At 47.8% G+C, this 17,060-nt stretch overlaps 1 protein-coding gene across 26 annotated transcripts in view; it reads left to right on the forward strand.

Moving 5' to 3' along the window:
- Positions 1 to 17,060, forward strand: part of NRXN2 (neurexin 2) — a 340,969-nt gene that overhangs the window by 101,314 nt on the left and 222,595 nt on the right. For 16 of the 26 annotated variants that reach the window (XM_083591980.1, XM_083591978.1, XM_083591984.1 and 13 more), the window contains 2 exons: positions 202 to 231; positions 14,423 to 14,491. The exons of 1 other annotated variant lie outside the window; for it this stretch is intronic. In XM_083591980.1, the coding sequence (XP_083448106.1) occupies positions 202 to 231; positions 14,423 to 14,491 (99 nt within the window). The remainder of the gene's footprint in view (positions 1 to 201; positions 232 to 14,422; positions 14,492 to 17,060) is intronic. 9 more of the 26 variants (XM_083591971.1, XM_083591974.1, XM_083591977.1 and 6 more) reach the window with 4 other exon arrangements.

Here is a 17,060-nt window from a genome sequence, read left to right on the forward strand (position 1 = left end):
TTCTCCTCTCTCCTTTCTGTTTGTTTCGGCATCCGACCCTCAAACCTTCCCCCTTCTCTATCTCCCGGGGGCCTGGATGTCTGTCACAAGTTAAAAAATGCTTTTAAATTGTGGCAAAGAGGGGAAAACCCTCCTTTTTTCCGTGCGTTTATATGACTCGTCTTTTTCTTTCTTTCTTTTTTTCTTTCCTTCCCCTTCAAGGTCCAGCTCACCTGACGCTAAACAGCCAAGGTATGGTCTTAAGTTTCTTTCCACAAATGAGTTTTTGATTTCCTCCTCCTCTTCCTCTCTCCATCTCTCTCTCTCCTTTGCCATCTCTTTCTCCATCTCCCTCCTTTGCTCTCTTTCTCTCTCTTTCTCTCGCTCTCTTTCTGGTTTTTCTCCTCCGATCATCTGCTTGAACCATCTCATCATCCCGTGTTGGTTTCTGACATTGCCTCGATTTCTTGCTTATGCAGCTGGGAAAAGAAAAGAAAATGTTTTGGTTGTGTTTTATACATGAATGTTTATTAGAAAAGAAAAAAACCATGTTTCGGAGAGGAAGCCAAAGAAACTGCCTTTAATCTTGCGTCGCTGCTACAGAGCTTTGATGAACTGTGTGACTTATCTGGTGATCTGATTAATACAAGCCCCATGTGGGGCTTGCTTCACTGATTGCTTCTGATGCCTTTTTGGGGATTCATCTACTGGGGGGCACAAACTGGCATCCCTCACCCAAGGTGCAGTGGGTCTGGGATATGCCAGCTAAAGTGTGGCAGGAATTTGCTGCAGCCCTTACCCAGCCCTCCCCACCCCTTCCACCCTGCTATCTGAACAAGTGCATTGGAAACCACCCGGTGAGGGGGGTGGGCCAGGGACGTACGAAGGTTGGGGTGGGGGGTGTTCCACCCCGGGTGCTGCCCGGGGGGGGGAGGTGACAAGATGGCCCGCTGCCTCCCCCCCAGCTGTAGAGCAGCTGAGGGTATGGGCTGCCGCGTGAGAGGCATCTGTGTGAGCGCCGCGCATGCGCAGTCAGGCAGTTCGCCCTACCTTGGGTGCCAGAGAGGCTTCCTCTGCCACCCCTCAAGCATTTTGGGGGGGGGAGCCTGAGAGGAGCCCCTTGTTGGGTCACCCTGGTTTGAAAGAGACGAGGCTTCCTTCTGCTCAGCTGAAAGGTGCCAATCGGGCTTGGCACCTCCTAAACTTTGTTGGCTGCCTGGTGGAGTCCAGCAGGGCAGTGCTTTGCTTGTCATTTGCTGCTTTTGGGGGGACCAGGAGGCTTCTCTCTTTGTGTGCCCCTCTCTGATGAGAAAAAAATGGGCCACGCTCATATCCCCATGCACAAGGGGTGCATGGAGGAGGCTGGTTTCAAAAAGGCCAACTCCTCCTCTGCTCTAGAGGAGAGGTAGCTCTCTGCCCAGAAGTTGTCATCCTTACGCCCATGTTTTTTATCAGTGGTGGTCAATAGTAGCTCAAGGCTGTTGTGTGACCAGCATGCTCTAAAGCAGCCTTTCTCAACCTGTGGGTCCCCAGATGGTGTTGAAGTACAACTCCCATCACCCCTGGCTAGCAAGGCCAGAGCTCAGGGATGATGGGAGTTGTAGTCCAACAACATCTGGGGACCCACAGGTTGAGAACCACTGCTCTAAAGGGATGGAAAGTGAGAAACCCACAGCTGCCCTCCAGATGTGGCTGGAGCCCAACTCCCATCATCACCCCTGACCTTGGACACTATGCTGGTTCATGGGGTTGATGGGAGTTGGAGTCCAGCAACGTCTGGAGAGCCACATTTATCTCCCTAAAACAGTGTTGGACTACTCTAGATGGTGTTGGACTACAATTCCCATCATGCACAGCCAGCTTAGCCCAATGGGAAATGTAGTTTGGACTATCTAGGGACTCAAGGCATTAAAGCACTCTTTGCTGGCTGTGGAAATACTGTCGGTCCAAGGAGGTTAAACTTCGTAAAGAGACATGAGGGTAGCACCGATGAGGAGACAAGTTGCAGTCCATCCAGGAGGTGCCACATTTTTGTGAGATTACCTCCCAGTTCTCAGACTCTGTTCTTTCCCAATCTGGCACAATGCCAGTTTTACCCTTGATCTCTTGCTCTGCTTCTTACGTTGACCCAGTGTGGTTTGGAGTCAGGGAGCCTCCGAATCAAAGCCAGCCATGTTGTTAAGCTTCAGGGGCGGGCTTCACATTCCGAAACATTAACTGTCATATCAATAAACCATAATGCAGGTGTGCCAGGAACAAGGGATAGCCCATACCGCCTTTCCTTTTGGTAAATGTTTAAAATAAATAGCAACCAAGCCCCAGGAGTGAAGTCTGAAAAAAGCACCATGGCTTGGGCCAGGTCCCTAAAGAAGGTGATTCAACAACCTCAGGGCCACCCAGACACTGGCATCCTTAGACAAAGCCCACGACTGACGTGGCTTGCCCTGGCTTGAGGCTCCAAGCAGTACTAAGCACCTCAGCCTGGACACCATTTTAATTTGTCACAAATTCCATGGTGACTGTCATTGTTCTTGGGCATTGCGGAGAATTTGGGTGGTGGCTGCGCCCAGTGTGCAACTGCTGTTCTTGGCAGGGTGTACTGATGAAGAATGGGGTCCACTAGAGGTTTCTTTGGCCAAGGCCACCTTCAGACCAGGAGCTGACCCTGGAAGCTGCCACCATATCCCATCACACATATGCCCTCTTTTGAACCACGCTCGACTGAGAGGTGTGATGTCCCGGTCCACTTTGGGGATCTGGATGATGCAGGGGTCAACTGGACACCCCTAATGTAACAGGATTTAGGGGCCAGAAAAGTCTTGCCAAAAATAGTTTCCTTTTTAGTACCCTTTAACTGCCCTTGGGCTGTCCTGTTGAACCACAATGCCCATCTCCTTGGCATAGTGATAAACCAGAGTTGCTGGCTTATCATGGTGGCTTGGGAATGAGCTGTGCACATGGCTGGATCTCTCCTGTTCCTCCCCTCCCAGGGTTTGAACGGGAGGAACAAGCTAGGGAGGGTCAGTTAAGCATGGTTTCCTGTGGTGCCCCAATTCAGGATCAGGGCTTGTTTCTTCCCAGTGAGCCAGGATCCAGCAGCCAGCAGCAAACCATGTTTCAGGCTGGCAAGAGATTCTGGTTTCTTGGGAGAGAAACAGACCAGGATCCCAGGTGTGGATGCTGTCTCAAGCCAAATTTTACAATGGGTCCCTGAATTTGCTCTTGTGCTTACACCAGCAAATGAGGGGTTGGGGCGCCTGCACCAAATGATGCTTCAGATGCCCCATAATCCATGATAAACCATCAATCCTGATTTATTGTATTTTTTGACTTTGATATGACCCATTTTGCGGGGAGGTATCAAGTTTTTTGTTGTTGTTTGTTTGGTTTTTTTATTAAATTTATAGACAGCTTCAAATCATAAAGCCATCACAGTGGTGTACAGGGTAAAAACAGAATAAAACACTGAAACACAAGCTCTGAAAGCAGTAGAATCAATTCAACAAGCTCTTAAAACAACAAAAGCATTTAATCAAATATAAAATTGATCTTCCATAAATGATCAGGTCATACCACAGGGAAAGCCTTCCTGAACAAAAATATCTTCAGTAGATGCCTAAACTTCATCATGCTGTGTGCTTGCCTCACTTCAGCTAGTAATTGATTCCCAGTTTCTAGTTCAGGCTAAGTGCCCATAGATAGATAGATAGATAGATAGATAGATAGATAGATAGACAGACAGACAGACAGACAGACAGACAGACAGACAGACAGACAAGACAGAAGTACTGTTTTTGGGGACAGGAGGCAGGCAAGTGTGGAGGACTCTCTGGTCCTGAATGGGGTAACTGTGCCCCTGAAGGACCAGGTGCGCAGCCTAGGAGTCATTTTGGACTCGCAGTTGTCCAGGGAGGCGCAGGTCAATTCTCTGTCCAGGACAGCTGTTTACCATCTCCATCTGGTACGCAGGCTGAGACCCTATCTGCCTGCGGAAAGTCTCGCCAGAGTGGTGCATGCTCTAGTTATCTCTCGCTTGGACTACTGCAATGCGCTCTGTGTGGGGCTACCAGAAACCACAACTAATCCAGAATGCAGCAGCTAGACTGGTGACTGGGAGCGGCCGCCGGGACCACATAACACCGGTCTTGAAAGACCTACATTAGCTCCCAGTACGTTTCCGAGCACAATTCAAAGTGTTGCTGCTGACCTTTAAAGCCCTAAACGGCCTCAGTCCAGTATACCTGAAGGAGCATCTCCACCCACATCGTTCTGCCCGGACACTGAGGTCCAGCACCGAGGACCTTCTGGCGGTTCCCTCGCTGCGAGAAGCCAAGTTACAGGGAACCAGGCAGAGGGCCTTCTCGGTGGTGGCACCTGCCCTGTGGAATGCCCTCCCACCAGATGTCAAAGAGAAAAACAACTACCAGATTTTTTAGAAGACATCTGAAGGCAGCCCTGTTTAGGGAAGCTTTTAATGTTTGATGGACTATTGTATTTTAATGTTTTGTTGGAAGCTGCCGAGAGTGGCTGGGGAAATCCAGCCAGATGGGCAGGGTAAAAATAATAAATTATTATTATTATTATTATTATTATTATTATTATTATTATTATTACTACTACTACTATAGATAGATAGATACACATACATATACACACACACACACACACACACACACACACACACACACGGCTGCACTGAGGCTGCCAGAAAACATACCACTGAGACTTGGTGCAGAATCCTAAGTCTGAAGATGGGATGGTGTGTACGGCCTCACTGGTCATCTTGGTGCTACCAGGTCAAAGGTGCAAGGTCAAAGGCCTCTGCCACAAGTAGGATACCACCAGGTGCCATGCCCATCCATATCTTGGCTTAATGTGGGTGGTGCCCCCCTTTTAATTCCTCCTCATCCATGTGGTGTTCTGCTCCGGCTACTGCCGCCCCACATATTTTCCTCCCTAAAGCTGGAGGTTGTCTTTGCTCTGAAAATCCAAATTGGAGAGCTACATCAATTGCATAGGGCACTGTTTTCCAAAGTGTAGGTTTCAAAGGCTACACGGCATTTAAAAAATATATATTTTACTTCATCATACTTATATTTACCTACAGAAAACAATTCAAAGATAAAACAGTATTATTAAAACTACCCCCAAATTATCTTTTACCGAGAAGGGGGATGTTGGTAAGACTAAAGGGGTACGTGATTATTGTAAGTTTGGGAAACAATGGCACAGGGACTCTTCAGAATTAGGGGAGAGAAAGCGTGGGACAGCAGCAGTTGGAGGGGAACCCCACACAGACATGGGGGAATTAAAAGAGGCACAAGGGGCTCACCATCCACATTGAGTTATGGATAGCACCCTTGATGCCGGAAGTCAGCCCTACTGGAGGAAACGTATATTTCTCTGGATAATAACCAGGTGTGGCTTTGGGTGACTGTCTAGGACAGGGGAGGAGAATCCCCTTGGTCAGGTGTTGTTCTGGCTCCAGCTACTCTCAACCCCAGCCTGCATAGCCAGGGAGCTATAAATGAAGGATATCTGTGGGATCCTGAAGGATGGGGGCCTCAGCAGTGAGCTGCCACCCTGGCACATGTGACTTAGCAGATGGTTGCAATTGTTTTAGATGGATTAACTTTAGTTTTATGTTTGAATGTTTCCCCGTTTGTTTTCCAAATACGTCAGTGGCCCCTATTCCGTCTCATGACGGAAATCACATAAATGGGGTCCTCTTTTGTCGTGTAACAAAGCCAGAGGCTCCCCTCTAACTGTTCTGGCTTTCCAGGGGCAGCAGCTGCAGGAGGGCTTGGGGCTTCCTCTGCTGGTGGGCCTTCTCCGGGCAGCAGCATCAAGCGGCCAAGGAGCCACCATTTTAAGTTTTGCTCCATGCCCCAGTGTCGCTCAAGGGCATTGTGGGAAATTTAAAATGGCAGCTGCCCAAACTTGTCCAACCAGCATTGCAGGGGAGGCCCAGGGCAAGAGGCTGTCCTGTGGGAGCCCTGCTAGCGGGCTGGGGCTCCAGCAGGTCCCTACCCCACCCCACAAGGAACCTCAAAATTCTAGGTCCCTGGAGTTGGATATTCTTTTGCTAGGGGTACTTGTTCCCTCTTTGACCTTGCAAACGACAGTAAACCAGGTTCAGAGCTGTAGGATTGGCATGAAGTGATTATAGAGGGGAAAAGAGCCACTTCCATGTACAGGGTGTCAGGGTCACATCCGCCACCAGGTGTTTAAAACACTATCATACCACTTTAAATAGTAATGGCTTCTTCCCCCAAAGAATCATGGGAACTGTAGTTTGTTATGAGCGCTGAGAATTGTTAGGAGTCCCCCTTCATTTCCCTCACAGAGCTCCAATTCCCAGAGTGGTTTAACAGTCAATCCCTCTTCACAGGGAACTCTGGGAAACAACAACTCCCAGGATTCTTTGCAGGAAGATATTATTCATTCCCCCCCCCATTGCATTTATATACTGCCTTCAAAGCCACCCAATATGGTTTACAATTTTAAAGTACCACAGCAAATGATAAATAACATTTAAAATGGAGAAGGAGGGACAGTCCGACGGGAGCAGGTCCTGATTTTGTCGGGGATGCTCTTCACAATCGATACTAATGATTGGTGTTTAGGGTTTAATTAGGTATTAATAATGATAATAGTAATAATTAGAAACAGACAATGTATTTAAAAACGCAAACAACAACACAGCCGATGAAAAGTTCCCAAAGAAGAAGAGCAGGGCCAAAAATAATAATAAAAAAGCGAAACACCAGATCAGGTAGTTAGCCAGACCTTCAGAACTATGTATTTATTTTTGCTGGTTTTGAAACATCGCCAGAATGGAAGACAAATGAATTTCCTGGGGCAGGGAATTTGCGAGCTGTTCCTGGATTGCTGAGGGCGCATGTGTCACTATGTTCTTCCACTCCAGGGATGGGCCATATGACGCAGCAGCCCTTGGGCCCAATTCAAAAAATCCCCTGTAAGCCATGAGTTCAGACATCTGGTGAGATCGATCTGTTCCTCTTCCTGCAGTTTGCTGAACTGGGAGAGGGATGGCAGAAAAAGGGGGCTTCAGCCCTGCCCACTGCTGCCAAGAGGCCCTCAACAGACTGTTTTGGAGGGGATGTGGCTCTCAAGAGAAAAAACATTGTCCATCCCTCCTCTTTACCATCTGGATAGCTCAGGCTGTCATCAAGGGCAGCCCCGTGAATGCTTGTTTTGCAGCAGTCTAACCTGAAGGTTGTGAAGGAAGGAATGATGGTTGCTGGTTTCACAAAGAAACAGTAGCAGCCACCCGCCTCCAAATTTATTTGAATGCATTTGTGCCCCACTCCCCCCACTGCCCCAGAGCTCAATGTGACCTTTGTGGCCAAGTGAGATTTTGAATCCAGGTCTCCCAAGCCCAGCCCATTCTCCACAATGATAGACAGGTGTCAGGATCTGTTAAAAAACATTTCAGTACAGTGGTACCTCAGGTTACATACGCTTCAGGTTACATACGCTTCAGGTTAAAGACTCCGCTAACCCAGAAATAGTGCTTCAGGTTAAGAACTTTGCTTCAGGATGAGAACAGAAATCGGGCTCCTGCAGCACGGCAGCAGCAAGAGGCCTCATTAGCTAAAGTGGTGCTTCAGGTTAAGAACAGTTTCAGGTTAAGTACGGACCTCCGGAATGAAGTAAGTACTTAACCCGAGGTACCACTGTATTCTAGCCCCAGTGCTGGACCCAGCAGGTGAGGGATGGAGCTCCATGGCAGGTCACCTGTCTGGTATGCAGAAGGGCACACTTATAGAATCATAGAGTTAGAAGGGGGCACAAGGGTCATCTAGTCCAACCCCTGCAATGTAGGACTCCTTTGCCCAATGTGGGGCTTGAACCCACAACCCTGACATTAAGAGACTCGTGCTCTACCAACTGATCTATCCCAGCTGTCAAAACTCCATGGAGTGAAACATAAAATTCACCAACATGGTTCCTATCCTCTCATTACAGAGCTGTGCTACTGATCTTTTAAACACCTCTTTCAGGCATTTTGTTAAGGATTTGCCTCAGACAGGAGAACCCAGATATATTGATGTCGTGGTCTAATGTTGGGTGTTTTTGGCTAATCTGCCTTTCAGAATGATTGGTTGCATTTCTGCCATTGTTTGTGTTTCGTTCTGATTGGTGTTGTTGCTTATATCATCAGGATGTAGGTGGGCTACCACATTCTCAAAGGCGGTCATCATGGCCAATGGTCAGGGATGCTGGGACTTGTGGTCCAGCAATAGCCGGAGAGCCACCTTTCGCCTTTGGGGAAACCCAAAGGCAGCATATCAGTGCTTTAGCAAGAAAACCCACTGATCATAGAATTGTAGAATTGGAAGGGGGACCAAAGGGCCATTGAGTCCAACCCCCTGCAGTGCAGGAATCACATGCTCCTTCTTCCCTTGCTGTCTGTTCCTGCCAGCCCAGAGCAGGGACTGGGCCAGTGACCCTCCTACTACTCCAGCAAGGGAATAGCTCAGCTACCCTGAGGCCTGGCTGGGGGAAGGGCCGTAGCTTAGTGGTAGAGCATCTGCTTTGCATGTGGAAGGTCCCATGTTGAATCCCTGCTGGCATCTCTCAAGTAGGACTGGCAGAGAATCATAGAGTTGGAAGGTACCCTGAGGATCATCTAGTCCAATCCTCTGCAATGCAGGAATATGCAGCTATCCCATACAGGGATTGAACCTACAACCTTGGCATTATCAGCACTACACTCTAACCAACTGCGCTATCCACTTGGGCAGGCATAGGCAAACTTGGCCCTCCAGATGTTTTGGGACTACAACTCCCATGATCCCTAGCTTAACAGGACCAGTGGTCAGGGATGATGGGAATTGTAGTCCCAAAACATCTGGAGGGCCAAGTTTGCCTATCTATGCCTGCATTTGAAGCCATGTTTCAGCTATCCAAGGTCACTCTAGAATCACAGAATTGTAAGGTACCACAAGGGTCATCTAGTCTAACCGCCTGCAATGCAGGCATTGTTTGCCCAACATGGGGGTCAAACCCATGACCCAACCCTGCTTGAAACGCTGGAGAGCTGCTGCCAGCCAGTGTAGAGACAGTATTGCAGTATTGAGCTAGAGGGACCTCATGGTCTGACTCAGCATAAGGCGGCTTTGTATGTTCCTTTGTAAGGCTTGGTGAGGCACCTGCCTCCCGCCCTGAGCTCTGACACCAACAATTAAGATGCACAGGCTGAGAGTTTCTATGGCAGTCCCTGCCAACCCTGCTTTTTGCTGGAGCCCAGCAGGTCTGGATCCAGAGAACGTCATAATGCTTAGTTCCTCCTCCCAGGTAGGGAGAGGCGGCCTCTGTCTGATAAAGGTGCAGCATCGCCAGGGGTTGATGAGTGGGGTCCTATGAGGAACCACTGACATCCCATGGCATTATGGTCTCCAGGAGGACATTAACTTCCACTCCCTGTCAAATAAAGAGCCAGTGTGGTGTAGTGGTTAAGAGCAGTAGACTCGTAATCTGGTGAACCGGGTTCACGTCTCCGCTCCTCCACATGCAGCTGCTGGGTGACCTTGGGCTAGTCACACTTCTCTGAAGTCTCTCAGCCTCACTCACCTCACAGAGTGTTTGTTGTGGGGGAGGAAGGGAAAGGAGATTGTTAGCCGCTTTGAGACTCCTTAGGATAGTGATAAAGCGGGATATCAAATCCAAACTCTTCTTCTTCAAACTCTTCTTCCCTGTGGCCCCAGCAAAGTGCTTCTTCTTGGAGAAACTTTCATCAGTCTCACGGTCTGGAAAATATCTTGACCTATGCAGGTTGGATTGCTGCAGTTTGCTCTGTTTGGGGCTACGGTTGAGGTTGGTCTGGAGGGTGCAGCTGGTGTGGAACACAACAGCTAGGTTGATTTAGGGGGCAAATTGTCACTTGCATACAACACCCTGCTTGTGAGATTTGCACTGGCTGCCAATCTTCTGCAGGGCCAAGTTCAAGGGGTTGGTAGTAACATATAAGGTTCAATACAGCTTAGGACCAGGTTACTGGAAGTTCCACCTTTTCCCTTATACACGCAGTGAGTCATTGCCTTATGCTGGAGAGCTTCTCCTTCAAATCCCCAGAATATCAGAAGCCAGTGACTTGGAGCAGGGCTTTTAGTGTGGCTGCCCCTGTTCTGGGTAAGAGCATCCCTGCTGAGATATGACAGGCGCCCACGACCTGCACTTTCCAGAAACAATTGAAAATGTTCTTGTTCCAACAAGCTTTCACAGCTGGTTGGGGAGGGTCTCTGCCACGGGTTTCTACTTTGCAGTGTTTACCTGCTGTTATTTTCTGTGTTTTTAACCTATTTTGTACATTGCTTTGAGAATGTGTGGCAGGTGATTAAATAATAAATAAAGAAATACTTGCATTCTCCATCCCTTTCTAGAGATGTGAAGGCCCTGAATTTTTTTTTTGGGGGGGGGTGTTTTTCTCCATCCTCCCCACCAAAAAGCATTTTGTTTGCTTTTTCCTGAAAAACTGGGGGGGGGGGATGGATGGTGAAATATTTTCTTTTAGAATGATGAACAAAACCTTTAAGATGAGATGTTCATATATTTAGTTCCCCCAAAATGATTTCTAAAATTGTTTTAACGGAAATACTTTCACGTAAGACTGTGTACAGTATCAGCTCATTACAATTCATGTGCATTGAGGTCATGCAAGCTTGTAGCTGAGCATTCAGCTCCCAAATGCAAGATGTATTTCTGCCTCTTGACCATTGTCGCAAGGGGAGGAAGAAGGACCCAGTGCCTTCTCTGGTTCTGGCCTTCCTCTTGTAAACATGGTTGGTGGATCTCTTTCTGCCCTCTTGACTAGGCCTCAAATGTCTGAGGGTGGCAGAAAGGCACAGAGCAACACAATTGTGTTGCCATCCAATTCACGCTGTTGCAGATTCTGTTGGGCCCAAGATTCAAAGGCAAGGATTGTCCGTGATGATAGCACTGACCCAATAACAAAACAAGCAGCACACTTTGGGCTTGATGTTGGACAGATACATTCCAGTGTTGCAGAGAGCAGAATATCTTCAGGCTGAGGAAGGCAGTCTGGGATTCTGCCAAACATATCCCTCTTGCAACATGAGGGCAAAGCCTTTCCACAACAACACAGCCTCTGTCTCCTTTTGCTTCTTACCTACTTCAGATTCCTCCATCTTCTGCATCATGTTGAAAGAAACTGGTCCAAGTTTGGAAATACAACAAATCAAGTAAATTATAATTTACTCGCCCTTCACCCTAATGTTCCAGAGCTGGTTACAACTATTAAAACACAGCGATGAAAAAGTTGAAAACAAACGTACAATCGCAGGAATAAATAAGCTGGCATGCGAAAGGATAGAAGCTTGTTTCAGTCTGGGCAAACCTTCAGTTTTGAGAAGCCCATGGAGAATGTGATGGTGACAAATATGAAGTAACTGAAACAGAGAGTGAGTGATAGCTAAGAGAAAGAGACTGAATAAATTTCCTGTAGAGTTCACAGAATTTTGTTCCCTCTCCTCTCTTTTTTCCAGCTCTATTTATTTATTTACTTATTTGTTAACTTTCCATACTGCCCTTCATCCGAGAATCACAGGGTGGTTTACAATATAATAACACAAAAATACATATCATAGTACCAAACAAAACAATAGCCCCCAGTTTAAAACACCATAAATTGTGGGAAAACGAGAGTGCTTTATGTCTACTTGACACTGTGGAGGACTTGAAGGAAACAATAATTCTCAGATTATTCAATAGTTTGTTTTTACTAGAATGTGAGAATGTGGACAGATTCTGCTTTTACTGTTTTTTGCTGACTCCTCATAAACTGGCAAAACCAAAGAGATGCCAAAGAAGTTCCTTTATGGTACAGCAGCTTGTTGCTCCATTTACAACAAAAACTTACAAATTCAGTTTGTAATTATTGTCTGTAGAAACTGTATAGTACTTTTGATAAACCAGACACGATACTTATTTGGTAAACCAAATTATGCACAATATGGTTTATGTGAACGAAGTGACTGTTGATATTTAGAGAATGCTAGAAAATGGTACTGAATATTATTATGTATTATTTTTTAATTCCCCAAATCCCAGTCGTACCCCCCTGGAAACGCCGGGTGGGGAAACAACAGTCCTTCCCCTCTCCCCATGGCTTCAAACATTTGGGAGATTTTAAATCTCTATCCCTTTGGTTACATATTTTATAAATAATTATAATAACTATTGTAGCTTGTTGTTTGTAGAAGGGGGGAGGGCGAAGCCAACTTGCAGCACCAGATGCCACTACAGCTTACCTGAGTGGGGCAGGGCAGTGGCACATTTGGGGTGGTGTTGGGGGCCTGGCAGAGCCAGTCTGGTGCCCCTGCCTCGCTGCCTCAGCTTCACCCAGGTAAGCCGGTAGTGCCAGTGTTGAGAGGGTGGCTCTGTGGCTCCACTACACAGGCCGCTCTGAGATTGTCATCGGCCACCGCAATCTCTGCCGAGCAGTGTGCCAAGATTCCAGGGGTTTGTGTTCCTTTAGGGTTACCAGCTGCCCTGTATAATACAAGATTGCCCCGTATTTCAATATAAAACGCTATGTCCTATATTGATAACAGTTTTGTCCTCTTATTTCAGATCTTTTTCTCTTTCTCTGTCTCTGCCAAGTTAGGGATCCTCTCCAAATGCATGTGTGTGAAAGGGCATGTATTTAAGCTCTGGGTAGCCAAGCACAGACAGATTTGCAAACTCTTGTGTATGTCTGCATGCACATGCATGTGTGACAAATTCCAGAGGGGCCATCCTGTCAGGCTGCAGTAGATTGTAATGGATTGCTTTGAAGTCACTTCAGTACCGGATTGTGTGTATGTGTGTGTATGTGTGTGTGTGAAATTGTCCACCAACCGCCCAGCCCCATCCTGTATTTTGCCAGTGCCAAGGTGGCAACCCTAGGCATAGTGGAGTCTGTGGTTTATTTGCACATATTTACACCTGAGTTTTGGTGGAGGGATTGCAGAATATTACACCCCAGGAGCATCTCTTGTTGCTCTCCTGATAGCTTCAGCAAACTTGGGTCCAGAGCAGAAGCCAGCCATGCTCCCTGGTCTCTGTGTGCAGCCTCTCCCAGCCAGCCCAGCCTCTCCCTGCCCCCATTTTCAAACCTCTCTTTAAAAACACCACAGCTTTCCTTCGGTTTACATCACCACCCACTGTCCACTTGGAACTCCCCCCACCCAGCTTATACTGAAATCCTATACCTGGTCTTTGTCTCTGTTCACCATCCCCTCATGGGAGGAAGGGCTCACACTCCTCTGTTGCCTGGCACAGGGTAACTGCCCGTGTCGGTCGACCATTCCCTTCCTTTGAATGGTTCTTCCCAGGCGATTCCTGCCCAGGAAACTGATTCAGCCTGCATTTTTACACTGCTGAGCTGTCTCACACCCAGGTGAAGACTTTCAGGCATTTAGTAATTGCCTACATTCACTAACTGTAGAAATTATTGGGCGGGGGGGGGGGAAGGAACCTGGTACCCAGTACTTTGAGGGATGCCTGCACGCATCCCAGCTCATATCACTATTTATAGCTGGCCAGCATTGAGCCAGCATTTTCTATAGCTACAGTTAGCACTAACTGGTTTGCAACCCTGGTCCTAAACGGGTTTGCAAAGGGTGAGTTGGGCAAACTGTAGTCAGCACTACTTAACAATAACCAGAATTAGCTCTGAAATGGAGGGCAGGGCGGGGAAGCAAGGTCTTAGGTGGCTCCCCCAGTAGAGCAGTTTGACCTCTGGGCTCATATAAACATATTGATTGTGTTTATTTGTATGGCCCCTTTCCAGGGTGCGTGTGCTGTGCCCAAAGCGACTTGTGGCAAGCATTCATATTCTCAAAATACAAAGTGTGTGTGTGAGTGGTGGTGGTGGTGGTGGTGGTGGGGAGAAGTCACAGAATCATAGAACTGTAGAGTTGGAAGGGACCCTCAAGGATCATCTAGCCCAGACAACCTCCGTTGAAAAGCCTCCACTACCTCCTAAGGTAGCCCATTCCACCACTGAGCGGCTCTTACCACTAGGAAGTTCTTAACTGCTGCCAAAATAATAGAATAAAGAGTTGGGTGTGACCTTGGAGGTCATATGGTTCAGCTGCTTGGTCAATGTAGAGTCTGCTGTGCAGGATGTCAGGACAGCATCCCTGACAGGTGGCTGCCTCTTCTTAAATGCTGTTCCTGCTCCTACTACTAAGCCATTTGAAACATTTGGAAAGGGGGGGAGGAGTGTGTGTGTTTACCTGCAACCATCTTATCCCAGAAGTCTAATTTTGGAACGGATCATTCTTCTGTTGCACTCTGGGAGGTTCAGCCGGTCATTGGTGTCCAGGCACGTGTGGGGCTGATGCGCTGTGCCTAGGGTGGGTCGGGGGGCTTCTGGCCTATCTTCCCTAATGCTGTGGTTCTGCTTCTCCAGTAGGGTCCCTACTGTACTCGGAAGGGGGGGCTGGGAGAGGAGCCAGTGAGGTGCACCAGACATCAAAAGGTCAGTGTAAACCCTCCCTTTCCTCCTTTCCCCAACCTCAAAGCCTCTGTGTGCCTGCAGCTGAATTAGGAGTGCAAATTAGGTTAAATGGGTCCTCTTTGCTTGGCTTACCTTATTTACGTTGCCATAGAGTATGCAGGCTTTTGGCATTAGCATAAGTGGAAGTGACTGGGAAACAGTGGCAATTCTTGTTCCCTTAAGGCCAATATTGCTAATTGTGGCTTTGCTTCCTAGTAACGTGGGCTTGCTGATCAGCAGGTTGGCGGTTCAAATCCCCGTGACGGGGTGAGCTCCCGTTGCTCGGTCCCTGCTCCTGCCAACCTAGCAGCTCAAAAGCACGTCAAAGTGCAAATAGATAAATAGGTACCACTCCGGTGGGAAGGTAAACGGCGTTTCCATGCACTGCTCTGGTTCGCCAGAAGTGGCTTAGTCATGCTGGCCACATGACCTGGAAGCTGTACGCCGGCTCCCTCGGCCAATAAAGTGAGATGAGCGCCGCAACCCCAGAGTTGGTCACAACGGGACCTAATGGTCAGAGGTCCCTTTACTTAACATGATGGAAGAGTTTGGTGAAACCCAGAAGCTTGCTTTTGCCCACAGCCACTTAAGTTGTCCCACATTCAGCAGCTCTGTTGCTGCCTGCCCTTTGGCACCTAGGCATCCACCACTGTCTGCTAAAGCCTTTGCCAATGTGCTGCCCCTCCAGATGTTTTGGACTACCCATCAGCGACCCATAACATCTGGAGGGGCACCAGGTGGGAGAAAGCTGCAGTGCTGGAGCCATTGTATGTGCTTCATGATGATCGGGACTTTTGGTTTCCACATTGCTTGTTTGACGCCACCCAAGTCCCACAGCCCAAGTCGCCCATAAAATGACATTGTGGTGCTGATCCCCTTTAGCTGGAACTGTGAAATGGTGGGTGGCAATCAGAATGAAAGTAAATCCCACTGTGTGCATTGGAGCCTATTCCAAGGAAATTGCACCCAGGGCTGCAGCCTTAAGCTTCGGTACTCTTTCCTACAAAAGTCTGGGAGGAGAGAATTTCAAGCACTGAATAATTTGCTATAGGTACCTATTATTAATATTATTATTATTAAATATTATGTAGATGGATGCAATTCTTTAAAATTTGCCACTGCTAATGTGGCTGGAGAAGGGCCCACTGCTTGAGGGAACTCTTGGGGTTTGCAGAAGTTTTACAAAAATATACTTAGTGTGCATTATAACTTAAAATAAAATAAAAAAGCCCAATGACAACTGAGCATGTTCAGTGGTCGTGGCATGCTAACTTAGGGTCCGTACGTGCTGAGTGATAATGTGCATTCAGTGCTGGAGGCAGGTGCTGTACATGCAATGCCATCCCCATGACTTCCCCGCCCCATGCTGTTTGTGACTTTAAGGCACATTCTGCAAGAGTGGTTATAATCCGCTTTGTGCCACGTATGCCCTTCCTAAAAGCTTGCTGCCTACATGTGTATGCAGAGAGAGAGAGAGAGAGAGAGAGAGAGAGAAAGAGTGCTTCCACAGGTCACCTCCGAGATTGGGGCAGTCCTACTGGCCTTGCATGGCTGTGCCACTCCCCCTTGCCATGTTTCTAGACAGGCTAAAGGTAGAAGCAGTAACTCTGTATGCCCTTGTTTATCGGTGTGTTGACACACCAATTTCTAGCCCCTCTCTTCTGAAAAACTAGATATATCGATAGATAGAAAGACAGATACATTAGATAGTGTGTGTGTGTGTGTGTGTGTGTGTGTGTATAAATATGGTCTGTGGAACCACTAAGCAAGGGGGGGGAGAGCACTGTTACACACTAATTTGAATAATGCCCACCTATGTGTATGGGCCACTTGATATAGCTGCTGCTTTAGGTGATGTTATTGGGTGAAGGTGTGTACAATTGCAAACTGCTATCTGCAAAAGTGCCCTGCGAGGAAAGGACCCTTGTGTGCTTCAGAAGCCTTAATCTGTGTCTCTCTGTGTGTGTGTGTGTGTGTGTGTCATGGGGTGTCCAGGAAGAGGGAGCAGTTCACTGGAGTGGTGAACATTTTGTCTTTTCGCTGTTGGGTTGCTTGATTTCGAACATTCGCAGGAGCATGAAACTTTGGCTCATGTGTTTCCCCTCTGTGGCCCAGAATAGCGTTTCCCATTTTTGTGTGATGTGCACACCAAACACCGTGGACAACTTTCTCCCTCCCCCTCGCAGCAGAACAGTGCAACCACAACCCTGCAGACAAGGGACAGTCTCTGTTTGTGTATGGTGCATCTTTTTGCTGGGGCCTCCTCTGGGTGCAGATGGCTACATGCCTCTAGTGGAACTGTAGACAGCTGAGTGTGCCAGGGGAGAGGAGTGGAGGGCTTGTGGTGGGTGTTAACATGCAGTCCTGGCACCCCTTTTGGGGAGGATCTTTTGATGTTGAGACCTGGATGCACTCTATCGTTTGGCACCCAAAGGGTTAACAAGGCCCTCGGAGATAGACCCAGAATCAATTTTGTTGTAGCAAAAAAAAAAGGGAATCAGCATATTTACCAAAGGCGTTAAACGAAATCAATAACCAGCGTGCTAACGAT

Source organism: Podarcis filfolensis, assembly GCF_964270895.1.
Source record: "Podarcis filfolensis genome assembly, chromosome: 16".
NCBI lineage: Eukaryota > Metazoa > Chordata > Lepidosauria > Squamata > Lacertidae > Podarcis > Podarcis filfolensis.